The following is a 26,804-nucleotide window of genomic DNA, read 5'->3' on the forward strand; positions in this document are numbered from 1 at the left end:
TTCAATAAAAAATACCTTATATTCTATTCTTGACAAAAATTTGATCTGGGAGTATGAATAGTGCCACTTGGGAATCTTCTAAAATTCGTTAAATTTATCTTTTTTGTTGAGCCTAAAATACAATGTATTCATATTTTAAAAATCAGCTCGTGGTGTACATAGTTGACTACATCAGACTTGTTTTTGAAGAATTTTTTGAAACTTTGAAATTAAGTTTCCATTTTTTAAAAACATTGGCTGTAGGGAGCCTGGGCTCTAACAGGCCCCGTATTTTTTCACCTCTTAAAACGCGAGTAGAGGGCCTTGTATTCAGTTTTCATCGGCCAAAAAATCATCCGAGCTAGCAGACCCCGTAAGACTAAACTGTAAAAGGGAATATTCCGAAAATATGCCAAATTAAAAAAATTCCCTTTCCTCCACTCCTTCTTCCTCCTCTAGCCCAGCCCCAGCCCCGGCCGCTCCCCACCGTCGCGCCTGCCCGCCGGCCCCGCCGCGCCGCCGGCCCACGGCCGCTTGCCCCCGCCCGCCAAGGCCGCTCGCCCCGCCCGCCCGCCGGCCACGGCCGCGCGTGAGCCCGGTCGCCGCCCGCCACGGCCCCGCCAGCCTTGGCCGCGCCCGCTCCCGCTCCGGATGCCCGCCATGGCTGCCGTGGAGCTGCACCTCGTCCGCCTCCCCAACCCCACCCGCGCGCCCACCTGCAGGTCGTCCTCAAGCCGACCAACCCGCCGCTGGCACCCACGGCGCGAATTCACCGGCGAACCGAGCCGCCGCCACGCCGGAGGCACCGACGAGCGCCAACAGCCGTCGCGCGGAAGCAGTTGCAATTTCTGAAAATTCATCGCGCCACGAGTGAGGGTTTGGCCCTGTATTCGGCCTCCCGCCCCGTACAAGTAAGGGGCCAAAAGTCACCCCGTAGCCGAAACTGTAAAAAATCGACACGGGGGCCTGTTTTACGGGGTCTACTAGACGGCCGGGTAGAGGCCTACCCCGTATATCGGCGGTTATTTTACGGGGTTGGGCCTTTTAAGGGGTCTGTTAGACATGCTCTAAGTCTAATACACAACTTTTCGCGGGTGTACCGCCTTAATACCTCCCCTAATACGGCTTCGCCGCCACGAGTATTTAGTTCGTCAGGTTCAGACAGATTGGTGCCTGACAGACATCCCGTCTTCCCCGTGATAATTGATCGAAACTGACGAAGTAGTCCGCCGGCCGGCTCTGCATCTCCTCCGAATCCGATCAGAACTGTCCTTCGCGAAACAAATCCCCTATTATATCCTTCAAGATTTCGGATCAAATTGTACCTGCAGGGATAGGGTTTGGAGATCCTGTTTAGATTAGAGAGGGGGCCTGCGGTATCCTGGATCGCAGATGGACAGTGGCCGCTCTGATATCGCGCGCGCTGCTAGCTGCTCCCCACGATCCGGTGAAGCCTCTCCTGCTGCTGCTGTGACGGGGACAACAAGCGCACCTACTTCTGGTGAGCATTCTTGTGCCAAGAAAGAGCTAGTATGGCTTCGTTTCTTCAAGTGGAACCGAGGAGAAAATCCCTGTGAATCTAAACAAGAGCCAGAGGAAATCGACGGACTTGACTGGGACGATGATAAGCTCGCCAAGGAGATCGATGGCTGTCTCCGGCGGTTGAAGGACACCCCCTTTGTCTACTACGGAGGCGCTATTGATGACGAGTCTTTTCCTTTCCTCGACGAGCAGCAGCTGAGAGTGTTGAACCGGCGCCTCGCGCTGTGTCGCATCAGAGCTTATGAGGTACCTATGAACATCATACATGTCGCAATTTCTGCGTGTTCTATAAATGGCATATACGCTATGTTTTGTGTTTACTTTGCTTTTGGGATGTTGATGTAGGAGAAATACCAGGATATGGACGATGAAGCACTGTTGGAGTTATTCCCTCCTGACGATCTCGATGCCAATGAGTACTATTTGGATCATGAGCGCGGTTTTGAATGGTACTTCGATGATGTATACTGCCAATATGCTCACTTTCAGGACTACCAGCGGCTAATGCTTCGGAATAATGTACGTAACGCTTGGCTCCATGCAACTATATTTCAGTGGTTCAATGTTCAACAATTATATTCGTTAGTATTTCAGTGGCTCAGAGTGGTATAGGTAGCCGTGCTTATAGAGAACCCACAGTTTTGTTGTAGATTAGTGCCGTGCTTACATGGCTCTTTGCAATGACTTCTTCTCCACGTGCCCTGCTTCAGCATATCAAACGCCTGAGTTAGTGCAGTAATACTCTACGTACGTGTTATTCATAATTTAGCACTGACTGCAGGAACCATGAAACTAGCAATGAATGGGCTACTGATGATGATTTCATTGTGCAGGGTGAGTATGAAAAATGGGAATTTTACCGCAGAACTTGTAGTACGCTTGAGGGTGACCAGGAATATGTTCGGTTCTGGGAAGAATTGTCAAGTAAAACTGAGGTGTGCATGATAGTGATCGATTTTACACTTCTGGTCATATGTAATCATGTTCTGATTTGCCTTGTCACGTGCAGTTGATTGAATGGTACATAACAAGGACGACCTGCGAGGTAAATATTCCCTAAAGTCTATGGATTAATGGGAAAAGTGTATGTATTTGATGTTTTATTCTCGTGCACCACATCCTATAGCTGTTCTGTTATTTTGCAGTTAAAAGCTGAGAGACTGATCTATTATCATACACTCAAGATTGCAGCAGTACATCCCAATGTTTACAAGACTTTAATTAGATCAGGCTGCAATGTAATGCCCTTCCATCACATGCCAATTAGTTGGCACTGCATATTGTGACAGTGCTTTATAATTTTAATTTTTTGTTCAGGAATTTAGGCGCAGCTTGCAGATTGATTTTATTTGGTCTCTGCCCTATGCTGATTTCCTTTTTGAGATGTGGAAGCTGCTTACTGTGGAAGAGATTTGATTCTTTCTTGAATACGCTGAACTAGGGAAGTTGTGTTTTCCCCTCTTTGTTCCAGCTTTACATGCTTATTGACAGATATTGGTTTTAAAAAAACATTGCTTAGCTGACTTTCGAGGATGCATTGATGCGTGTCTACAACGATGACAAGTACTCTTTCATTTTTGCAATCCAGGCTGAGTTTGAGCCGAATTTATGTCCGTTGAAAGAAATAGTAGGTTGCCTTTCTTCACACATGTTATTCCCTTAACTCTCTAGCTTCTTGGTTCGTCTCTCTGTCCCAACTATTATCATATCTGATTAATTCTTTCATATTTTCGTTGTACAGTATAAACCCTTCTTGGATCGCATTGGTGAAAAGGTAAACTTCATTTTTCTGAGATCAAAGTCTAATTGGAACCTTTCTTCGCACTAAAGCAATTTGCTTTTGCTTGTAGGTGGCTGAAGAAGCCCAGGGGTTGATCATGGACTATGTTACAAGACCTGTGAGTTGGTTCTTTTTCTAGTTCAGATACATGTACCTCTATTCTGGCTTTTAATGCATGTCCGAATTCACGCCTTTTTGCTGACGTGGAAGCGAAATTTACTTCTAGGGAAGGAAACCCAAGACATACTATGATTACGTGAAAAAGAAGTTGGGCATCGCTAAACAAATCGGTTTGATCCCCGCACCCTGTCAGCCCCCAAAAAAGTATGTACAAATTTGTTAGATTACATATTTGTTTGACCAGATCATCTACTTGGGGTTTAACATACCTTGTGCAATTCTACTTTTAGGCTCCGCATGACAAAGCAGTTCATTGTCACACTCTGAAGCAGGGGATCGCAATCAAAGAATGAAAGGAAACTGTGGGCCGCAAAATATCTGTTTACCATATATATGTACCGCAAGATTCATTGTTTACTTTGTTAACTTAGGTAGCATCCTAATATATACACTAGATATTGATGTTAATGTTAGGCATTATCTGTGCTGCACGCGGCGGCATGCCGCGCCGTACCGGTTGATTTTTGCTAGGTTCTGGCGCTCTGATTAGTGGCTCTGATTGTTTTGTACAGTTTAACGGACAGCATTGCCCACTTGCTCTACCTTTTCTTCAGTTTTTAGCATGCAATAGTTCTGCAGGCAAAGGAAAAGACAGTTATATTCAGTGTTTTGCCCCCCTATTTACACTAAGCTCCGCCAGTGTGTACGCTGATGGCAGTCGCCTCATATAGATTACAGGCAGAAAACGATCAATAGTTACCATGTTCTCCAGGATTTTGAAATCATAGCAGACACCGTCTGAAAATTTAATAGTTGTTGCAACTACTACAATTTGCTTAGTTCAATACATTATATGGTAGGAAAATTAAAGTAAGTGAAGACTTTTCATGAAAACACATGGTAGGAAAACCACAATAAACCTTAACGATGTTTTGTTATCAGCCGAGGTAAAAGCTTTGCTTCTTACATACTCCCCCTGTTTCGTTTTAGTCTGCCCCGCATACCAAAGAGAGGTAGTGGAGCATTGTTTTTTCTATTGTTTCTTAGTACTAAATTTACCCCTGCTTTTGCATGTGATGAGTGGCTGCATATCCATACCAAGTGCATGCATGCGGTCTTGTAGGGGCTATTGCTTTTTTGCCTTCTTGTCGCTGCAGTTGATTGAATGGTACTGATATTAATGTGCAGGGTGAGTATGAACACTAGGAATATTGCCGCAGAATTTGTAGTACGGTTGAGGGTGACCATGAATATGTCAAGTTCAGGAAAAATTGTCAAGTAAAACTAAGGAATGCATGATGAGATCGATTTTACACTTCTGGTCAGATGTAATCATGTTCTTATTTGCCTTCTTGTCGCCTGTAAACTAATTTGTGTGGCCAGCCTTAACATACGTAGCGATCAACAGCGTTTTCCTTCCATCAAGGTGGCTTTTAGTTGGATACTCAGCAACTTGTGTGGCAAGACCGCAAGAGTGCGCATCTTGGTCCTTCAACCAAGCAGACTCCCACAAGAGTTGTGGCGTTACACATTTGGCACATAGTATGGTTAATTGCTACAGCAAAACATGCCCTAATATCATGAAACATAATTATACTCATTGTTCGATGTTATATACAGATTAAGTTAGGGCGACACTCAAAGGGATGTACTTTGAAAAAAGTGTATGAAACTTAGTTCGACTTTCTTATGAATGAGCAAGCTATCTGAGTCTGCACGCGTTCATGGCAAGTGCCAAAAACAAACTAATCCACCAAGCTAATGTACCAAAATTCTGGAGGAAGAGTTACCACAAAAAAAACTATAAGAGGAAGATAATCCTGAGGAATTGAGATACGTCCTCTATTCTTTTCAGCCCCAGAATCTTTTGAGGATACCCTTCTTTTCTCTCTTCATCCTGTTCTCAAGGTTCGGGAACTCGATTATATTGTATGCCATATCAAGAACAATGGGGTTGCACGGAACTGATTGGAACGGTGGAGGAAATTGCGCAATGTGAGTTGGCACTTTGGGGTGTTGCTCGCCAAGTGCTGATTCATAGCTCCCTAGCATATCAATAAGGTATTTATTATCCTGCAAAACGAAACTTATGATCAGTATATATTTGAAAGATAACAAAACCAGCTAGCCACCTTAAAGCACGTCATTTCGTTATAATGCCCAACAAAGCATGTCATTGACTAAAATTTCAGACACTGAAGATAAACCCAGGGGGCACCAAACTGTTTATAGATCAAGAGATGCATGAAAGATCAAATAGCAGAATCATCGCGCAAAGTAGTGAAATATCGTACTGGGTTTGGCAGATAAAGTAGGCTCACTAACAATTCAAAAGTTAAATATAAAAACGGAAGTGGAAACCAAACAATAGATGAGAAATAAGAAAATCTGCAGCTTATATGCTTCATTTATACTGCAGAACTTAGGTTCAAAGCTTTCTCCAGCACCTAATCATCAATGGACTCATGTGACACGTACAAAAGAGCAGAATAGCTGACTGGAGAGGATAGCCAACTACCATAACACAAGACTCCAACATGGTGCGACTATGGGATGGGATAAACTAATGTCTTATGCAGGGAAAGATGTGATGATTAAGGCAGTGCTCCAGGCAATTCCGACCTTTAGCATGAGTTGTTTTCAGCTATCAAAGGGTACCTGCCAGAAAATTATTTCCCTCATCGCCCGCTTTTGGTGGAGTGGATCCATTGATAAGAAAGCTATGCACTGGCTGTCATGGGACAAACTGGCGAGACCAAAGTGTTGTGGTGGGATGGGTTTCCGAGATTTTGAATTATTTAACTTGGCTTTACTTGGAAAGCAAGGTTGGAGACTGCTCACTCAACCTCATTCTTTATGTGCTCGAGTTCTAAGAAGCAGATACTATTCGAGTAGTGACTTTATGTCAATTACCCCAGCTCGGACGGCATCAAAAACCTGGAGAGCGATTCTTGCGGGTCGGCAAGCTTTGGAGTTGGGGCTGTTAAAACGTGTTGGTGACGGTTCTACTGTGTCTGTATGGCAGGATCGATGGATCCCTGGTATGAATGCCAACCGACCAATGGGCAGGTTAATTGATACTAATGTTGTGACAGTGGATGAGCTTATTGACCCTGTTCAGCATCAATGGAAGTTGGAGAAGATCCATGAGATTTTTCTTGCTCCAGATGCCCATGCTATTCTGCAGATCCCTCTTTGCAGGAGTGCAGGAGATGATTGGCTTGCTTGGCATTATGAGAAATCCGGTGTTTATTCGGTAAGGTCTGCATACCGTGCTCTTCTTTCATCTAAAGAGAGTAGGGAGGCAGCTATCAATGGTGGAGTTGGACATTCGAATCTGCAGAATGTTGATAAATGGAAAAGGCTTTGGAAGCTGAATGTTTTACCGAGAGTACGAGTTTTTTGGTGGCGGGTTTTGAAAGGCATTTTGCCCGATTATGCAACCCTCACTAGGCGACATGTCAGAGTTCATAGTACTTGCTCGGTTTGTAATTCAGCATCAGAGACTCTTTACCATGCAATGATGGAGTGCGGGCATGCGAAACAGTTTTGGAATGCAGCCCGGGAAATTTTGCATTTGAAGTTACCAAATCTGCACCCTGACACATGGGCGATGGATATTTTGTGTGATACTATGTTTAGTCAGGGGGAGCGGGAGAGTGTGATCTCGATTATGTCTGCGATCTGGGACTCCAGGAATCGTTGGACTCATGATGACAAAGGATATGATCCTAGCAAAACAATGGAGACTATAGCTGAAACTATGGGACTTATAGAGGTGAGGATTCCTAAGATGGGTCACACCCGACCACCCTGTACCTGGCAGGGCCCAGGACGTAATATGCTTAAGATGAACTGTGATGGTGCAATCAGAGAAGAACAAGGTATTGCAGGAGGTGGAGGTGTGGCGAGGGATGAAAGGGGTTTCAGAGCTGCATGGTGTCGTCTTTATCATGGCATTTCGGACCCTCTCTGTGTTGAGGCTTTGGCCTTTAGAGATGCTGTTGCTTTTGCACAAACACAGGGTTATGTGCGTGTCTGGTGTGAGTCGGATTGTGCACAGCTGGTGAGTTTATGGAAGGAGAGGAAGAACCAGCGTTCTTTACTTGCTCCTCTGTTCAGTGAGATTGATGAGATTAGCTCTTCCTTTCAGTTTTTCGATTTTAGTTTTGTTGGTAGATTGGCAAATAAAGTAGCTCATGAGTGTGCACGCTATGCGTGTGAGAATGCTGTTGATACAGATTGGTTAGATGCCTACCCAGAGTTTCTTAGAGAAAGCCTAGTGGCTGATTGTAATAATGTTATGAGTTAGTGAAGTGGTTTTCCCCCTCAAAAAAAAAAAAAAATACCAATAGTAACACACTGACAGACTGCAATCTCATTAAATGTTTATTTGGACAAAACCCTTTTTTAAGACATACCTTCTTTTTATTGTCACCAAGTGACATAGTTGAGACTCCTTTAGAAAGTTTTCCAGGAGCAGTTTCATCCTCCATGATACCCGTTGCATGTTCTATGCAACTATTAGATCTACAATTGTCTGAGAGAGCTTTGAGATTTTGGATTAAGGCCTGTAAGTAAGATAAAATCAGTTAGACTCAAGTACCTGCCTGACATCGAAATAAATATAATAGATTAACTAAGTAAGATAAACTTTAGAGCTCCTTAGTAAAGCCCCATACTATGTTTTTTTATAGATCTACTAGTATATTAATAAACAGTATGTATCCTCTGTCAATGTCATGAATTCATGATTAGCAGCCTCTGGATCAAAAGCTCAATGCTATAGCAGACTTTCGCATGTACCAACATAATACACAGCCCTCAAGACCAACATGCTATAGCAAACTTACGAGGGGTGCCCATATAATGCATGCAACAAATGCTAATGACGGGGCCACACTGAAACAGTGATGAAAAACTGACTGTAGTCTATGAACTATAAACTATAAATGTTCTCAGCCGAATCAGATGCCATTGAAGTGGTGGTGCGTGCAGGCAAAGCAACTATTTGGAATGATGTTACGTGGCTTACGCATATTGCGTGGAGTAAGCTTATTCAATTGGGAAGGTAGAGTTCATGCATTACCAGAGGGAAGCAAATGAGGCAGCAGATGAAATATCTAGGCTTTGTTTTTCTAATCAAAATTCTTGTAAGTGGGTCGATGAACCGAAATTGCATGGGTGAACCTGGGAGCAAGCGCACCCTATATGGAAAAAAAATATAATAATTCAGAAAAAGGTCAAAAAAATTCAAATGTTTTTGGGAATCAAAGATGATCATGTATTGTACTCGTATACGAAAGATTCACCATGGAATAACTTCTCTTGTTTCCTGGGTGAAAAAAACAGACTTGAAGGTCCTATATTAAAGTACTATTCACGCTATATTCGTCATAGATTTGTTTTTTTTTTGCCTGAAGTCAATGTGAAACATTTTTTGGCCAAACAAATTTATACGAGTACAATACTTGATTATCTTTGATTCCCAAAAGGATTCAAAATTTTTTGACTTTTTTTGAAATTACTACATATTTAGAGTATATAGGGTGCGCCTGCACCCGAGAGCCAAAAGTCCGGGTCAGTCGATGAACCCCTTAGCTTTTTGTTAAGATTAAGATTCCTGGTGTACGATGTAACTATTATTTAATATCTAGGCTTTGTTTTTCTAATCAAAATTCTTGTAAGTGGGTCGATGAACCCCTTAGCTTTTTGTTAAGATTAAGATTCCTGGTGTACGATGTAACTATTATTTAATATCAATAAAGCTAGCCATGATTTCCTTCAATAGAATATAAATGTTCCATTGATATTTTCTCTACTGAGTAATCAATTCCAATCAGCAGGAGGAAAGTATTGGCACAGTGGCAAACCTTGTCAAGACTGTTAGCCAGTTGATGCAGTGCAGAATCAACAAGAGAACGAGCATAACAGAATAATGAATATGCTTCTGTCCTTTTACCAGCAGAACTATATGACTTTGCCAAATAAAAACATCTGCATGGTACCCCAAAAAAGAATTTCAGGTAATAGCCATTATGCATTACATGTAAACATTACAGGATAGGAAATGAAAACTTGATAACACACTAGAACATTTATACAGATAAATCATTGGAAAGTAAATTAAAAAGCACTGAATGGATGCCTTGTATCAAACTCTCAATAAATCGGTATCATATTGTTTAAGCATTATTCGATGTACTAAGGAATAGAGAGGTTCATTGTTAAGGAATTCTAGGTTTGGAAGGAAAAAATGTGGAACTGACCTCTCAGCTCGGAAAGCCAAGCCTTTTAGCTCATACTCATTAACAAAACTGTTTTCTTCTTCGTTTTTATCCCTCCCTGAGCTAACTAAATCAGTTAGGTCTGTGGTATTCTGCAACGTAAAAAGTTTTCACATCAGCAGAAGTACACACTCCAGTAGGGCATGATATAAAGAAAGTTACCTGAATTAGCAAATCATACAGTCGAACAAGTTCTTCTGGCTTCGTAATTTTCTCATTCTTGTCATCTGGATGCTTTGCAAATTTACTTTTAGCAATACTAACAAGTAACTGGTTACGTTCTATGGTCCTCAATCCCAAAACTGCACTGACAGCCTTGTCAAGACCATTCAAGTCGTCTCTTATATTCTCCGCATTGCCAGCAGAAGCCTGCATTTGGCAACAGTTAGAAGGATGCATACAGTGCTTTTAGTACACATATGAAAGAAAAGCTGCTTAAGAGCGGATTATTAAGGTTTCATACCAAATCATTACGGATGCAGCCCCGAGCGTCATGGTATGCAGAAAATAGTTTATCAAATGTAGCAAGTTTTTTGTCTGCAGAGATCGATTCTGTTGCTGCACCACTTAAATCTCTCTCCAGCTGCTGAGCTGTACATATCACTAGATTAAAAAGAGACCCACAAGTAGAAATCAAAGCAAATGCAGAAATAATACTGTCAAAATTATGTTTGGTCAATTAAATAAAGCCTATATCTGAGATGAAAGGATTCCATCGTGCAAATGAAGTCCATAATAATTAGAAAAAACAGACATGAAATTTATACGAATACCTTTCAAAATGGCAACACGGGTCTTTGCACTGGTAATTGGAAATCTGCGTCCAAGCCAGTTGAACTCGGTCATAGAAGCCGCTTGCTGTGATCTTGTCTCAGATAATACAGCCTGCAAATATAAAAACCACATATATCTGAAAACAGAAAATCAAAATTTTCTGCAACCTAGCACTGATAATTATAAGTAGACTATGCTGCCAATTAATGAAATTCTATCAAAATAACTCCAAAGTGTAAGCAATAAATAAAGAATAAATCCCAGAACATATCCAGCACTACTGTGACTATTCCTTTTTTGAAATTTGCCACGAGTACAGTTACCAGCTTCAAATATTGATTTTTATATACTAAGGACATGAATTTTCAAGGGAGCTCCTGTTTTCACCTAGAAATGCAGAAAAAAAGAGTTCCAACCCAAAAACAAGTGCGAACTCTAAAACACAGAGCCACACTATATAATCTCTGGTCATGTACTCATTGGTTATCTGCTTCCATTATCATACTAGTTAGAGGACCAGCATTCAGGAACACCCTAATAGCATAGTTTAGGTGGACAGCAAGAATTTCACACGCAGAGCTGGTAGGATGGCCCTCAGCCCCAGAGCTCCGGCCCTTGCCCAGAGAGAAGCTTCTTCCCTGATGTTGGCCAGCAGCGTGCGCGTCGATGGCTGTGCCCTGTCGAACACGCAGTCTTTTCTGTGCTTCCAGAGCATCCATGGTATGAGCAGGGAGGCTGATGCGAACCCTTTCCGTAGCGGCTTTGGGAGTGCTGGCTTGACCTCCGTATCCAGTCACAGAGCGAAGCATCCTCTACCTTGTATCACCGTCTCCTAGGAGACTTGTAATTACAACTCTTTCTTTTCAATGAAATGAAGCGCAAAGGTCCTTTGCGTTTTCTCGAAAAAAAAAAAGAATTTCACACCATTTTTTTTTTTTTTTTGAAACATCAGGCAAAAGCTTTGCCCGTTTCATTGATTAAGAAGATAGTTGCCAAGTTAATTACGGAAAACCTGGCAAAAACCGATACAACCAACGAGGGCAGACACCCAAAAACACAAGAGTTTAGGGGCAGCCGCACTGTTTAAAACGGCTCAGCCCAAAACCAGAGCTAAAACAACAAAACAACTACTACGGCAGGGAAGCAACACCCGCAAGAACCCGGCAAGTCCAACCTGCACCATTTTCAAACTGTGACAAAACTGATACTGATTGGAGTAAGCAGGAAAACTCAAATTTCAAACAAGCATTAATCAAGATCGACAGAGCATTCATGTTCCAAACTGTGCAAAGATAAGAAGTCCATGGTTACCCATGACCCATTTCCCATAAAAACCAAAAGAAAATATGCATCTGTTAACAAGTGCATGCAAAAAATAATCGAATCTCTGCAGCGGCATGTGCCATATTTGATAGTTTTGCAGTGCCATACACAAAAGCTTGCCTATCTGATGTCCCTGACATGAGAACCCATGACTATTTCTTCAAAACCATCAAGATGTATTCTTTAGTAATTAGTAGTTAGAAAAAAGTACCTCAATCTTGGCTTTGAAGAGATCATAAGCAGGCCCCTCCTTTTCCATATCTAGAAGATCGCGTGCTTGTAAAGCAGATCCACCAAGTTTGCGTGAACAGAATCCAATCATAGGCTCCACTTCCTCAATGCGCTGACGGCATAGAAGTTGGTTTTCTATACTGCCATACTTCCCAAGCTCCTCATATACAGTCCTATGAAAAATAATACATTTCTCAATCACCAAGTGCCTCTCAAAAATTACTCATGCAAAAATACTTATCAGTGGCACCAAGTATCAAGATATATCCGAAGAGCAAGGCACAACAATAACAGAAACATCTCACGGGGAATAAGGGCCGCACTCCAAAGGGACGAAGCTTTAATGAAACAGGCATCATTTCACAAACCTGGTATTCTTGAAATTCATGATTGCTGCCTCAATGTTCTTCTCTTGTTCGAAAAGCAAAGTTCCTTTCATGTATGAAGCATATGCCTGTAAAGATTATTATATAGATGGTTGCAAAAAAAATTAGGAAACTATACCAGGGCAATATAATAAGTTTCTGATTTTGTGCTGAACAAAAGAATGTCAACTGAGCACTAAATAAATAAAAAAAACTATAGTAAGTACACACCTCAGCCTCCAAAGATGTCCTGGAATCTCCTTTTATAGAACATAATTGTGAAAAAAGTGTAGCCCATTTGACTGCTTTCCTAAATCGACCCAACATGTAGATGCGCTGCTTTGCATTTGAACCGGCAGTTTTCTTTTCCATTGCATGACTCCATGCTCTCTCAGCCATATAAAATACCACGTGCAGAAACCTAGAAAATCACACATGTCAAAAATGCTTCAGGTGTAACCAAGCCTATAAGTCTAAAGCTATATTGAAATTGCACTGGTAAATTGCACACCGAATTGCCAAATTGCATAAATTTCGCAGGGCTTATCGCTATACAGAATACATGTACTACGAAAGTGAGCATAAACAATAAACAAACATTTTGCTAGCCTTAGTGATTAAAATTACTAATTTACTAATAAACTATTAATCAATATCACAGGCATGTAGTAACCAAAGGATGGCTAGAACCTTTGTACCCAATGCTAATTATATATACAACTGTAAACAAAGCAATGGAAGTTTTCTAACTACTCTGCAAGACACTGAATGACTATATTGGCTTTAGATGTCGACAATAACAATAGAAGCAACATGCCAACTCCAAATGTCCATCTAAATTGTCAAAATTACAAAAATACGTGACGTGGTGCGAATATCTGCTCTGTATTGTATATGTATGGTATAGTAGTCAGGGCATACTGCATCATAAAATGTTTCATCTGTCATCTAAATGATTCTTCTTTTTTTTACTTTTTAGGGAAAGAGATATCAAAGTTGAAGTATGAACATAGGCAACAGGTGTATAGCTAATTATCATGACAAAGCACCACACCTCACATCTTTCACTGTTGACTCTATTATATTCCTCTTCGTATATTTTCCACGGCCATGCAGAAACTTCAAAGACTTGTATAGCCTTCTCAGACGCGCTGTACAGTATCTCCTGCAAGTAAATGCTAATTCCTTCAGACAAAGAAGTACATACAACAATGACAGGAGCTGCATATTAATAACTTATAAGTGAATGCAAGATACTTCAGCCAAACAAGACATGCAACATTCGCCACGAAAACAGTCCAGCACCAGAAAAAACGAAGAAAGCAATATAATTAGCGAACCAAATATGGAAGGATTAATTATATGTTTGAATTTAATTAGAGTATAGACCAGTTTTGCCGCAGGGTTTTCATTGGACAATTTGGATCTCAGGGAACAATTTGATGAAAGAAGTCAGTCACAAGTCGTCACACATCTGAGATGAAACACAAGCCTCCCAATCTATTTAAACACGTGTCACACGAGGCGAGAATCATGGCAGCATGGCACAATTGAGAAGATAACCAAGGCAGCAGATCTGAGCGTGCCTCAAGTGGAGCACGTACCTGTACCGCGTGTAGTCGCCATGGCGTAGGCCATGCTGCATCTGTGCGTCCCTTGTGAGTTCTAGCACTGTGAGGAGGAAAGGGCTAGATCAGGTGGATGCGAGGAGGAAGATCGGGCCAAGGCCGGGGTCAGGTAATTGAGGGGGGGGGGGGGGGGGGGTGGAAGAAGCTCACCGTTGATGGAGAACCTGACGAGATTCTTTTCCTCAGCTGCGTCGGCAGAGTCCACATCCATATCCGACGGCGGTGGTTGGTTGGCGAGCTTCGACATGGCCACGGGTATGCCTCCGTGCAGCGAGGGAGCCTGTCAGAGGACACTAACAGAACAACAACCATGCATCATTCGGGGACACTAGCGGTCCACTCAATGAAAGCAGAAAACAGGCTCATATTTAGTTGTGCAAGACTGCAAAATTGCAAGTAAGAGAGCATCACGACATGAGTACTGAAATGGGGAAAAATAAGGAATTCTAGAGGTAATTCTGTTGCGAATCAAATACAGAGGCACACATAATCCATGCACTGACAGTATTTGTCTTGGCACACTCTAGACTGAATTCAGGATTAGGATGGAGGCATTTTAACTGAAACAATATTGCATATCCTACACTGAATTCACAACAAGCACAGTTCCAAGTAGCCATACATCTGTACGTATATAAAAACCAATTTTATACCACCAAATTATTTTTCAGAAAGTAATTTTGACTCAATCTTGTTTGACCTTTATATTGGAAACAAGGAAGATGCAAACGGAATTTGTAGGATGACTACTATTTTACCGAACTACTCAAACTCTGAAGTGGACTGTTTCTAGGCACGGATGGCTGCTAGTGGTTTCTAATGTTCAACCATTTGGTACCAAGGAAAGATCACAAAAAGCTGATGGAAGGTAAATCTTAGAACTAGGGTTTTAGTGATGGAAGGACAGATCATAAAAAGCTGATGAAAAGCAAAGTAAGACTAAGAAAAAGTTTAGTGATGTATATGTACTAGCAATTAGCAGTTGCATACTTATAAACCAGATTGGGGGCTTATGTTTGTAACTTAAGTATTACAGAGATAAGTCAGAAGCCAACAACATAATTAAGATGGCACCACAAGCTAACATACAGAGAGTGTTTGATCTGCCTCTCAGGCCACTTAGTTAGCACAACACAACATGCTTGGTGGCTAAATGCAGCTTAGAAGATTAAAAGTCTACAACTAAACTGAAAACAATATTGACTCCCAGTCTCATAGTACATATTAATAAATGGTTCCAGAAAATACCATGAGATTATGAGATGTCTCTACAAAAATAAGGCAAGCAATATTGAAGTGAAGAGCAATGTTTCAAAAGAAGAATAGGATCTGGAGAACAGCATTTGTCCTTTAGAAGTTAGTGATCTGACAGCAATAGTTAATGGAGGTTGTAGGCAATAAAATGAGCTAATGGAGAATTAATTATAGACTTCCAATGCGGGAAATAAAGTGATAGCTAATTAGTTTCGTTTTCTTTCTCTGGCTGTCCGATGGAGATGACAGAAATAGTCCAGCATAGACACTGGATTATAATGTGGTTGATCCTTAATTTGCTCCACTGGTAAACAAAACGGTTGTAAAATAGATCTGGGACAATCACAGTGCACCTAGAGTTAAGTAAACATTCTTACAGTTAACTGAAGATTCTAGTACAGTTAAAAATGTTCTAGTAGTAAGTTAAACTTGAATTGCTGGTAAAATAATTGAACATATGATATTTTGAGAGTTCCTACTAGCGGTGCTATAGTAGCAAAATACTTTTGGGAAGCAGCTCTCGCATTACTGGTTCATACAGAATACATATACAGGAGTATGCTTTAGTGCACCTAAAGGCTAAACTTGACAACAACAAAAAATGCAATACTTATGATAGAAAAACGTTCAAAGCACTCTACATCAGGCAGATGCATGTGCAGATGCATTATGATCGAAAAAAAAAAGACACAGAATTAATCAGAACTAAATGTTCAGAACCACCAAAAGATGGCCTCACTGTAGTTTATCAGCTCTAGTATTTGATAAAGAACACGCAGTAGCCATGAACAAAAGAAAGTAAATAAAAATGCAACTATAATGAAGCATACACCAGACCAGGATAGTCAAACATCTGCAGTACATGTGTAAAGAAGTTTATTTAGTTCAGGAGGTCTTTTCAGTAGAATATTGCCAGGAAAAGGTAAAGAAGTTTATTTAGTGCATTGTGATTGTCCATACAAGAGTAGGTGTGTGCCTTGCTGGAGTGCCCTCCAAATTTATCGCATGTGCATTTGGCCTTTTTCTCATCCGTATATATTTGTGTGAAGGCAAAATTGCATTCCTAGAGATTGAGTAGATTAATGACCCTGATAAGACTCTGGCGTGGCATTAGCTAGGTTATCCAGCACTAACTAATCTGAATCTGAAGCATTAATAAAAAAATATACCAATTCAACTCCTAGCAAGCATCAGCAGTTGGTCCAGGCAGAGTTAATCATTCGCAATGTATGACAGACGCAGCTACCACAACCACAACCAAGATCAAGAAACCTAGGTCAAGAAGTGGATGTCACAGGGGCATCAACTTTTTTCCGCATCTAGCAGTGGATGGGGAGAGGAGGGGAAGAAGTTGGATAGCACTTACAGGTGAGAAGTCTCTGCGGCGGAAGGATCTCGTCGGCGTCTTCGGTGGCGGTGCCGGAAAGAAAGGAGCGTCTGGTTCGAGATGGTGCAGCGGCCGGCGGAGGTGGAGGAGCTCCGTGCTTCCTGGCTGCGGGCTGCGGCAGCGTCGTCGGCGGCGGTGCCGCAAGGAAGGAGCCGCTGGCCGCTGCTCGCTCGCGTGGAGGGTCAAACGGGCCGAAACCGCCCTACCGAACGGCCGAGACCAGTGGATTGGAAATGGGCCGGACAAGGCCTTAAGCTGCGCGCCACGCCAAATGTGAGTGCAGTACTGCACTGCAGCAGGTCAATGCCCAAGGGTTTCTCAAAAAAAAAAAAAAAAAAAAAAAAAAGGTCAATGCCCAAGGGCCACGGCCACGGGGGTGATGGACAGATGGAGATAGCTCCGAGCTCCTCCTTTTTTTACCCGGTTCCGCAAGTTAGACATAGCGAAATCGATTGTGTGGATTTGCTTCCTCTTCTCCTTTTTGTTATTCTAGTACGACGTCACCACCCTAATCTCACCCTGCCGCACCGCCGCAGTACACGCCGTCTGCTCAGCCTCGCCGCGCCCGAGAACAAGATCGCAGTCGGGGTAGGTTCTAGGCTACATCTGCCGTGTCTTTGGGGGCAAACATCTGTAGGTTGTGCTGGCCGGCCTCACCGCTCAGGACCTGTTCGGTCAATTGCGTTGGTAGGTTTCTTACTCACTTTTTGGGCGCTATTGTGGGCGACCATTTATCCGCAGTTGCTACCCACGCAGATGGATATGTGGAACATACTCGACAAGTTCCGCGATGAGGTCATTGACTCCTCTTCCGACGATGAGTCCGATCAGACGACGCAGAACATGGCTTCTGTTGCAGCCTCCATCCTCCATGAGCACAATGCCAGCCAGATGTCGGTGCAGCGGGGCTCTATGAAGGGCCGCTCAAAAACTCGGCCGCGCAACATAGTGGAAGGGCACCACTGACTCTAAAGGAATACTTCGACCGCATCGCACCGGTGTTCACGAAAAAAAAATTCTGGCGCCAAGGGACCTGTTCATGGTCATTCTACGGCGTTAGAGACTACGACCCGTACTTCTAATGCAGACCCGATGCAACATGTGCGCTAGACTTCACCTCCTACCAAAAATGTTCCGCAGTTATTCGCATGTTATCCTATGAAATGGCTGCTGATATATTCGATGAGTACCGGCCTTGAGTCCATGTATCGATTTTGCCGAGCCGTGATTATCGTGTTCGGAGAATATTACTTGAGGGAGCCAACAGTTGATGATACAAGGCGACTGTTGTCAATCAACGAATCTAGAGGGTTCCCAGGCATGATTGACATCATAGCTAGACTGCATGCACTGGGAGTGGAAGAACTGTCCATTTGGATGGCATGATCAGTACAGCGGCCATGCGGATAGATGCACCATCATTCTTGAAGCAGTGATATCTCAAGATTTATGGATTTGTCATTCATTCTTTGGCATGGCCGGTTCCAATAATGATACAATGTGTTGGACCGATCACTGGTTTTCTAAAGGCTTATCCAAGGTAAAGCTCCTCAGGTGAGCTACGAGATCAATGAAAATGAATATGACAAGCCATATTATCTTGCTGATGACATCCTAACTAGACCACACTGGTGAAGACTGCTTGTAATCTAAACACGGAAAAAATGAAAATGTTTGTCAAGATGCAAGAGGCTTGCAAGAAAGATGTGGAGCGGGAATTTGGTATGCTCCAAGCTCAGTGGGCAATTGTCTGTCACCCGGCAAGAACATGGTCGCTGAAGATCATGCATGAGCTGATGATCTGCTGCTTGATCATGTACAACATGATCGTTGAGAACGAGCGTCCATGATCGTTGAGAACGAGAATCGTGATGACCGTGATGAGCACCAACGGGATTTCCAGAATGAGCTAGTTGCGCCAATCCCTGAGGCATCATCCTGACAGCATTATTGACATATGAATGTTGAAGTAACTGACGAAAATATGTCCAAACGCCTACATACGGATTTGATTGAGCATCAATGGGCATTGGTTGGCCATGAAGATATTGCGTAGTGCTCAATATCATGTAGACTTTCAAAAAATTGGATGTAATAATTGAGACTACTTTAAACCTATTTATTTTGTTGTTTAACATCCAAATTCATGTTCGCGAGTCAAATATGTCGACCCGCTGGAGGCACGACGCACGTCACAAACGGCCATTTTTTGGGTCTATGGGGCGAGACAAACGCGCGGTCACAATCTCTTTTAAACGTGAACTATTTAAATTTATGTTTAGAGGTGGTTTTAGGGGACGCGGCTGGGAACCGACACGCCCCAAATGCGGCAGGCGAAGGGACGTTTTGAAGAACGCTGACTGGAGATGCTCTAAGCCATGGTATTTTAGAGCATCTCCAGCCGCGTCCCCCAAACCGCGCTGGATTGAGCGTTCGGGGGACGTGTTTTGTTCGTGCCGCATTTGGGGGACGTCGCTCCCCAGCTGCGTCCCCCAAACGCCTCTTCCAAACATTTAAAATATTTCTTTTTAACACAGAACCATTTATCAAATATAGCATATGAATAAAAATGTTTGCGAGGATTGTTTTCAAATTAAATTACAACAAACAATAAAACAAGTAAACAAATATAATAAATAGGGCTAGATGCTAGATCAAGGTGCTACAGTTTTTCCTTTGATCCTCCACAAATGCTCAACGAGATCAGCTTGAAGTTGTTCATGAACATTGTTGTCACGGATCTCTGCGTGCATGGCGAGAAAATCAGCAAAATCTGCAGGCAACTCATGATCAACCTCCGCAAGAGGGCCCTGACACTCATAGGGACCAACATGTGTCCTGGCATGATTCTTGCGGTCATCCTCGATGATCATGTTGTGCATGATCACACAAGCCTGCACCACCTCCCACATTTGGTCGTGAGACCAGCTTAGAGCAGGGTACCGGACAATGGCAAATTGTGCTTGAAGCACACCAAATGCCCGCTCGACATCCTTCCTGCAAGCCTCCTGTCGCGTAGCAAAGTGGGAATTCTTCAGACCTGATGGATTCGATATTGTTTTGACAAAAGTGGCCCGGGTTGGATATATACCATCGACTAGATAATAGCCTTTGTGTATATTGGTGGCCATTGATCTCATAGTTGCATGGTGGAGCATGCCCTTCCACTAGTCTGCTGAACACCGGAGACTGCTGCAACACGTTGATGTCATTGTGTGATCCCGCCATGCTAAAGAAAGAATGCCAAATCCACAGGTCATAATCTGCCACAGCTTCAAGCACCACACTGCAATATCCATGACGCCCTTTGTATATACCTTGCCAAGCAAACGGACAGTTCTTCCATGCCCAGTGCATGCAATCGATGCTTCCAAGCATTCCAGAGAATCCTCTGGCAGTATTTTGTGCCATGATCCTTGCAGTCTCTTCCTCAGTTGGCTCTCTCAAATAGTATTTGCCAAACTTGCCCATCACAGCTCGGCAAAACTTGTACATGCACTCAATGGCAGTAGACTCACTCATGCGAAGGTAGTCGTCCTGTGTATCGGTAGGTGCTCCGTATGCAAGCATCCCATCGTCGCTGTCCATGGCTAAAGTAAAATCAATGGTTAAAATTGCGCCAAGGCAGACGACGAGAAAAGAGGCGCGAAGCAACAGTTTATGCAAATAGTCGCCGACATGTGGGAGCCCACCTCGCTTTTCGTTGTGTCCGGCGTGCCCGGAGCGTCCCCTGTGGGACGGGGACGGGCTCGGGGCGCCGGACACCGTATCGGGGCGCGCCGGACAAAAATGAGCTTTGGGGGACGCGGTTGGAACGTTTTTTTTATCCGATACGCCCAAATTGCTGTGGAGGATGTTTTGGGGACACGGCTGAAGATGCTCTTATGCTGCTGTGCTTTTAGCTTCTTTTTTGAGTCTTTGATTCTTTTTCCCTTGAGTGTCCTGATTCCTTTAATCTGTACGCCACGCCAAATGGCAGTGCAGCAGGTCAATGCCGAAGGGGCCACGACCACGGGGGTGATAGCTCCAGAGCAGCGTAGCTATCCACTTCTCGTCTTCCCCCGTTCCCTGTGATAATTGATTCAGACTGACGACACGTACGGCTAAGCTACAGTAGTAGTCTATAAGTCGGAGCCTGGCACGATCTTGGCACCGGCCACCGCTGCGTGTGAGACTAAAAAAGCCGGGGAGGGGCTGGCGGACCAAGCAAGAAGAGCCAGGTATGGTTACGGCGGTGCTCGCCGTGACGGCTTCAGCAGCTCCAGCGCCGCCCTTCCGGCCCTCTTTGGCGGCTGCGCGCTTCAGCCCGGTGAGTGCTCGAGGAGCGCATGTAGTAGCAGTACTAGTATACAGATGCTCTTGAGTCTTGACTTCCTTCAACCGGTGGGGCGCGCTCGACCTGTTGACGAAATGCCTTAGCTGAGTTGGTATGGTTGCTATACTAGTGGTGTATGCGGCCAGGCTTGTATCAAGAGGGGTGGGAAGGGGGGAGCTCCTATGCGCTATGCAGCTGTTTGATGAAATGCCTGTGGGATACCAGTTGACGTTATTGTGTCTGTATTGTTTCGGGACTGGTTTTTGTTACTGTCAGGTGTAGTAGACCTTGACGCATTCATGTGCTGATCAGCTACTGCTTGATGCTTCTGTACCTAGGGCGCACGACTGGCTGACAGATGTAGAATGCAAGCTTGCGGGTTGAGATGCTGGATTGCTGCCAAGGTGAAGTTCCAGAAGGCCCCGAAACAGCATGGATGGCAAGTTCAGAGAAAGCTGGAAGTTCTAGGGGATGGTAAAATTCCTGACCACTTGTAGGTTGCACCGCTGAATGTAAAGATAACTAGTAGGAATGTAGAACTAGCTGATGGCTGGTATTTGGAAATCATTTATGCTTTGCCACTTCACAAGTTCACATATGTCTATCGAAATTATGTGATTCTTCAATTCTTGGCATATGGTTCCCAGTCCTACTTGCTCATGATACTATTATTTGCATCATACATTTGAAAGGATATATCTAATTTGCATTAATAGTGAAAAATGGTAGGCACTAGTTTTCTCCACATTATCTTGCTACTGCCATAAAAAAAACTTCTTCATGGATAATTTTCTTGCATCAAGTTGCTTTCACATACACATTATTGTTTCCATGCATGTAGAATCTGGAGGTGAAACAGCAAATACAAGTTCTGATGCTTCGGATAGCTCAATCAATGAGGAAAATTCAATGCATCTCGGTGTCAACCACTCTGAAGCTGAACCTCCTGTAGTAAAGGAACATCTTGTTCTGTTTGATCACTTTGATGACCAATCTGAAAGTGTACCACCTCTTTGCATTGCTGTAATTGGAGCTACTGGTGAACTGGCAAAAACTAAAGTCTTCCCAGCACTATTTGCTCTCTATTACAGTGGTTTTCTTCCTCGGGTATGAATGTAACATGTCATAATTTATGCTGTCGTTCATTTTTTGACAATCATTAACAAACAAACCTTGAACCCCAATCCTGTATATGTGATCAACCCATAGCATTATCAATTTCTATTTACGAAGTTACACATTTGCCAGGCACAGTGCCAGAAGATGTGATGCTGTACTTGTGAATAACTGATGTAGAATAATCATATTTTAAAGTGCTTCTGGAAATTTGAGCTGATGCTCTATCAACTTGTCTGTATCGCAGAATGTTGCTATATTTGGATATTCTAGGAAGACATTAGCAGATGAGGATTTAAGATCCATAATTGAAGCCAATCTTACCTGTCGGGTTGATCACCAGTATGTTTCTTTGGTAGCAGCTTGTCAGACCTTGACTCCATACTTCACGTCGAAATATTAATTTAGGTGGTTTCCATCTGAGGTATATTGATCATATTGTTGTCTCCGTGCAGTGAAAACTGTGAAGAGAAGTTAAAAGAATTCCTTAAAAGGACATACTATATCGATGCAGGACATGATAACAAAGATGGGATGGAGAAATTAAATTCGAAAATGGCACATATAGAGGTAGAGTTTGAGATTGCGTGAAATTATTTCCTAACTCTTCTGGATCAAATTCAAGTGTAATACTTGAACATGGAGTTTCTATGTTAATTTGCACTTTCACTTCTCCTTTTTTTCAAAGGGCACTCATGCAGCAAACAGGATATTCTACCTTGCTGTTCCCCAAGAAGCACTTCTTGATGTTGCATTGCCACTAGCTAACAGTGCCCAAACTAAGCATGGCTGGAATAGAATAATTATTGAGAAACCATTTGGCTTCACTAGTTTGTCCTCACAACGGGACACAGAGTCTCTGCTGTCAAGATTTGAGGAGAAGCAAATTTACCGGTGACCATCTTGTATCCATGCAAGTTACAAGTCTTGTCACTGTTTTTTGCTGCACCTTTCATTCCATTAAATCTTATTGATGAATGTTACATCCTCAGAATTGATCATCTTTTGGGGAAGGATCTAATCGAAAATCTCACTGTCTTGAGGTTTTCTAATCTGGTTTTTGAACCTCTGTGGAGTAGAACGTACATACGCAATGTGCAGGTACATGTGAAACAAAATCCCACCAATGATTTTTTTTTTCTACACACTGCTAATGTGCATGAATTGTTACAGGTCATTTTTTCTGAAGAAACAGCTACAGAAATACAAGGGAGGTTAGTTTTTTTTTCTTTTTTGCGAAAAAGGGAGGTTAGTTAACATCAAGGCATTTTTCTTAATGAAATAGAAACATCACTAAGTTATGGTTCTCATCAATGAAAACTGCTCTAGCCTTTAGGTTGCGTCATATTTAATTAATTCATCATTTGGCTATGCTGGTTTTACGTAAATTAGTACAAGTCCATCTTACCGAGATATCGCAGCTGGTATTAGAGAAATTGCTTTGACTTTAGGTTGGGAACCTAATAAGGGAAAACATGTAGGAGTCAAATGGCGTTAGCAGAGAGTTCTCTATTTACATGATGGATATTCAAACAAAGGACGTGCTGTCATAAACCCGGTTGAATACGAACTAACCATTCCTAGCTGTACATATGATAAATGTACCACTAGTAATGGTACAGTTTTAATAAAGAAGGTATTACTAGTGTTATGATAATGTTATTCTCAACTGAATATCCATCGTATAAATAGAGAACTCCCTGCTAATGTCACTTGATTCCTACTGTCCTACAGGTTTTCCCTCTACTAGGTTTCCAACCTAAGGTCAAAGCAATTGCTCCATACCAGCTACGGTAACCTAACAGAATGTAGTCCTGCTTGCAGCAGTTTTTTATCTTGTTTGTATGTTGCATGATTTTTTTTTTGCGAATTGTATGTTACATGATTAGCTCATTGATGGATTTGTGGTCTTCAATTTGGCCTCCAATTTATCCCAGGGTTTTCTAATGAAAATTTCCATTCATTAGTGCCCCCGTTTTACATTTATAATATCGTTTAGTTCTATCCCCATATGTCATTTAAGGTACTTTGGAAATTATGGGATAATCCGTGACATAGTGCATAGTCACATTCTTCAAACAATAGCACTATTTGCTATGGAACCTCCTGTCAGTCTTGATGGAGAAGATATCCGTGATGAAAAGGTAATGGATAGAGCAGTATAAATTTGCAGCAGAGAAAAATGTGCACTTATCATCCTTGAAGTTAGAAAATGCTAATACTTATTACATGATTATGGTTTATGAAAATGTTTTATCATTCAGGTGAAGGTGCTAAGATCAATTCGAAAAGTGGATTTTGAGGATGTCGTCCTTGGTCAACTCAAAGATACCTCCGGTAAAGTCGACAGACATACAAAATCAATGACACCAACCTACTTTGCTGCCGCTATGTACATTGACAATGCACGTTGGGATGGGGTACCGTTTTTGATCAAGACTGGAATGGGACTTATGAAGAATAGGTACTCTCGTTCAGTTCCATTTTAGGATTAGATTTGTTGCCAGTTTATCTCTGACTCTTAAAATATGTTAGTGCCTGATTTCAGTCAACTCATCATAGCCTCTTGTTATAATGAAATCATCACAAGGTTCCATAAATCTTTAAATTTTCCAAGGGTAGAAGTGCATAATGTTTCATTGCTAAGTATGCGCTGCTGCGCCAAATTGTTTTCAACGGCTTAACCTCCTCTGAGCATGTTATTGGTAGTTGTTCAAGCTTATCGTTTAAGGAAAAAACAAATTATCACTTGACTGATTCATCAACCACAACTGAAGATTCTTAATTGTTTACTTCTTCCAGAGCTGAGATCCGTATTCAATTTCGTCATGTCCCTGGCAATATCTACCGTGAACGTATTGGTCATGACATAGATCTTGACACAAACGAGCTGGTTTTGCGTGACCTACCCGAAGAAGCCATTCTCTTGAAAGTCAACAATAAGGTCCCGGGACTTGGGCTCCAGTTGGATGCTTCAGAGCTCAACCTGCTTTACAGGGATAGGTATGGAGGTCACTTGATCATCTTGTGATGCATTCAAAAGATATGGTACTAAATCATGATGCATGCTCTGTAGGTACGACGTTGAAGTTCCAGGTTCATATGAGCATCTTCTTCTGGACGTGCTAGATGGCGACAATCATCTATTTATGCGCAGTGATGAGTTAGCTGCTGCATGGAACGTGTTGGCTCCAGTAATCCATGAGATCGATCAGAACAGGGTTGCTCCTGAGCTTTACGAGGCTGGGGATAAAGGACCTGTTAACGCTTACTATCTCGCTGCTAAACATGGAGTCCGATGGGATGATGACTGGTGAGCTGATAGTGTGTGTCGTCCAGTAATCTCTCCCGGAGATCTAGTGTAAAACCTTCTCTAACAAAACCTGCTGGATAAACTTCAACAACAAATGCAAATTATTTTCTGCTTGATTCAAACTCTGTGAAGGTGTGGATGAAAGCTTTGTTACTACTACCTCCGTTCTGATTTAATCAACGTGGGATACACATGCGTGCTGGGGCGATCTCCAAACCCTAGTTTCCAACCCCCCCCCCCCCCCCCCCCTCCCCCTCCTCTCCCCACCGCCTTCGTAAAGCCTGTGCAATGTCGCCAGTGGCAGCCATGCCCCTACCCGTGCGCTAGGAGGAAGGGCGTGGGGTTCTCCCCGGCCGATGGAGGTGCTTTCAGGTCGACGTTGACCTTCTAGCGGCGGCGTGTCTTCTCGGGTGGCTACGATGCATCCGCTTGGTGGCGGGGTGCCGCCCTCCTGGCCCACATCTAGGCTCTTTGGGCGCCATATGGGTCTAGGTGGGTCAAGCCCTGGCGTGACTGTGCCATCTCCAATGGTCGAAGGAGTGAGCTGGGGGTGGCCTGGACGACAACGCACTTATTGTAGCACAGCGACGAGAGCTTCACGAGCGCTTGGGCTTTGCTAGGCCTGGTTTGTTCCTATGCTACGTCAATAGATTACCGCCAATGGCGGGGGAGGTTATGCCCTCCCGTGTGGCCGTTGTTCTGCCGCTCCTCCTTCCCGGTTGTCTCTTCTCGATCTCGTCGATTTAAGTTGCCACGGTGAGACGGAAGTGACGATTGCAAGACCATGGTGGCGCGAGTTGGTGGAGCGCAATAGAGCTTCCGAGGTCGTGATTTTTTGGGGTTGGGAGAAATTCATGTCGGATGGTTGGCACCGATGCTGTCACCATTTGAAGGGTGTTGGATGTACCCCTTCCCCACCCCTCTGTGTACCAGGGAAAGCCTAGGACCGGTTCAGGCAATCGTCGCCGCGTCCCTTCTTGAAGATATTGCTTGGTATGCGACGTTTTAAGTACTAAGAGCATGGTGAGAATTCACCATAGAACCCAACGGTTGTGAGGCATCATCATTTTCGTCGTTCCAACATTCTTGACATTACATTCCTTTTTGTTACGTTTGGGCTAGCTTGTACTCGAGCAGCTCGTGTAGTTGCTATATATTAATATATAGCAGGATGAAAATCTGTTTCGTCGATCCTAACACTCAGCATCAATTAAATGGAGATGGAGGGAGTATTAGAGCATCTCCACCCGCGTTCCCCAAACGGCACTGAATCGAGCGTTTGAGGAACGTATTTTCTTCGTGCCGCGTTTGGGGAACATCGCTTTTCAGCCGCGTCCCCCAAACGCCACCCTCAAACTTATTTTAACATTAAAGTACTCTTTTTTGTTTT

The 26,804-nt window shown here is 43.0% G+C and overlaps 3 protein-coding genes and 1 long non-coding RNA gene across 4 annotated transcripts; 3 read left to right on the top strand and 1 right to left on the bottom strand.

Annotated features, from left to right (window-relative positions):
• The first annotated feature begins 1,068 nt into the window (after nucleotides 1-1,068).
• LOC127348943 (uncharacterized) lies at nucleotides 1,069-2,981 on the top strand. Its single transcript, XM_051374790.2, has 6 exons — nucleotides 1,069-1,767; nucleotides 1,867-2,040; nucleotides 2,355-2,456; nucleotides 2,531-2,566; nucleotides 2,667-2,759; nucleotides 2,839-2,981. Exons 1-6 carry the CDS (start codon nucleotides 1,372-1,374, stop codon nucleotides 2,935-2,937), a joined length of 900 nt encoding a protein of 299 aa, XP_051230750.1. The 5' UTR covers nucleotides 1,069-1,371; the 3' UTR covers nucleotides 2,938-2,981.
• Nucleotides 2,982-3,044: 63 nt separating this feature from the next.
• LOC139839104 (uncharacterized) lies at nucleotides 3,045-3,626 on the top strand. The gene is made up of 4 exons (XR_011756801.1): nucleotides 3,045-3,148; nucleotides 3,263-3,295; nucleotides 3,372-3,419; nucleotides 3,528-3,626. It is a non-coding gene; the product is annotated as an uncharacterized lncRNA (long non-coding RNA).
• Nucleotides 3,627-4,997: 1,371 nt separating this feature from the next.
• LOC127295533 (uncharacterized) lies at nucleotides 4,998-16,844 on the bottom strand. Its single transcript, XM_051325497.2, has 14 exons — nucleotides 16,650-16,844; nucleotides 14,180-14,322; nucleotides 14,006-14,072; nucleotides 13,456-13,566; nucleotides 12,633-12,822; nucleotides 12,405-12,490; nucleotides 12,017-12,209; nucleotides 10,482-10,593; nucleotides 10,172-10,299; nucleotides 9,871-10,077; nucleotides 9,691-9,800; nucleotides 9,295-9,418; nucleotides 7,843-7,992; nucleotides 4,998-5,494 (listed from the first exon to the last, which is right to left on the bottom strand). Exons 2-14 carry the CDS (start codon nucleotides 14,274-14,276, stop codon nucleotides 5,273-5,275), a joined length of 1,797 nt encoding a protein of 598 aa, XP_051181457.1. The 5' UTR covers nucleotides 14,277-14,322; nucleotides 16,650-16,844; the 3' UTR covers nucleotides 4,998-5,272.
• Nucleotides 16,845-20,674: 3,830 nt separating this feature from the next.
• LOC127295534 (inactive glucose-6-phosphate 1-dehydrogenase 4, chloroplastic) lies at nucleotides 20,675-25,536 on the top strand. The gene is made up of 12 exons (XM_051325498.2): nucleotides 20,675-20,979; nucleotides 21,324-21,459; nucleotides 21,827-22,092; nucleotides 22,349-22,443; nucleotides 22,557-22,671; nucleotides 22,790-22,995; nucleotides 23,094-23,202; nucleotides 23,275-23,315; nucleotides 24,125-24,245; nucleotides 24,366-24,565; nucleotides 24,904-25,104; nucleotides 25,178-25,536. The coding sequence occupies exons 1-12, from the start codon at nucleotides 20,893-20,895 to the stop codon at nucleotides 25,416-25,418; spliced, it is 1,818 nt and encodes a 605-aa protein (XP_051181458.1). The 5' UTR covers nucleotides 20,675-20,892; the 3' UTR covers nucleotides 25,419-25,536.
• The last annotated feature ends 1,268 nt before the right edge of the window (nucleotides 25,537-26,804 follow it).

The sequence above is a fragment of the Lolium perenne genome, chromosome 4 (genome assembly GCF_019359855.2).
Source record: "Lolium perenne isolate Kyuss_39 chromosome 4, Kyuss_2.0, whole genome shotgun sequence".
NCBI lineage: Eukaryota > Viridiplantae > Streptophyta > Magnoliopsida > Poales > Poaceae > Lolium > Lolium perenne.

Coding starts and splice junctions, on each gene's coding strand:
- LOC127295534 (XM_051325498.2), top strand. CDS start 20,893: ATGGTTACGGCGGTGCTCGCCGTGACGGCTTCAGCAGCTCCAGCGCCG. Junction 22,672..22,789: donor CGAAAATGGCACATATAGAG/GTAGAGTTTGAG, acceptor TTTTTTTCAAAG/GGCACTCATGCAGCAAACAG. Junction 22,996..23,093: donor GAGGAGAAGCAAATTTACCG/GTGACCATCTTG, acceptor TTACATCCTCAG/AATTGATCATCTTTTGGGGA.
- LOC127295533 (XM_051325497.2), bottom strand. CDS start 14,276: ATGTCGAAGCTCGCCAACCAACCACCGCCGTCGGATATGGATGTGGAC. Junction 14,073..14,179: donor CGTCAGGTTCTCCATCAACG/GTGAGCTTCTTC, acceptor TCCTCCTCACAG/TGCTAGAACTCACAAGGGAC. Junction 9,419..9,690: donor TTGGCTTTCCGAGCTGAGAG/GTCAGTTCCACA, acceptor GGTACCATGCAG/ATGTTTTTATTTGGCAAAGT.
- LOC127348943 (XM_051374790.2), top strand. CDS start 1,372: ATGGACAGTGGCCGCTCTGATATCGCGCGCGCTGCTAGCTGCTCCCCA. Junction 2,041..2,354: donor GGCTAATGCTTCGGAATAAT/GTACGTAACGCT, acceptor TTCATTGTGCAG/GGTGAGTATGAAAAATGGGA. Junction 2,457..2,530: donor AATTGTCAAGTAAAACTGAG/GTGTGCATGATA, acceptor TGTCACGTGCAG/TTGATTGAATGGTACATAAC.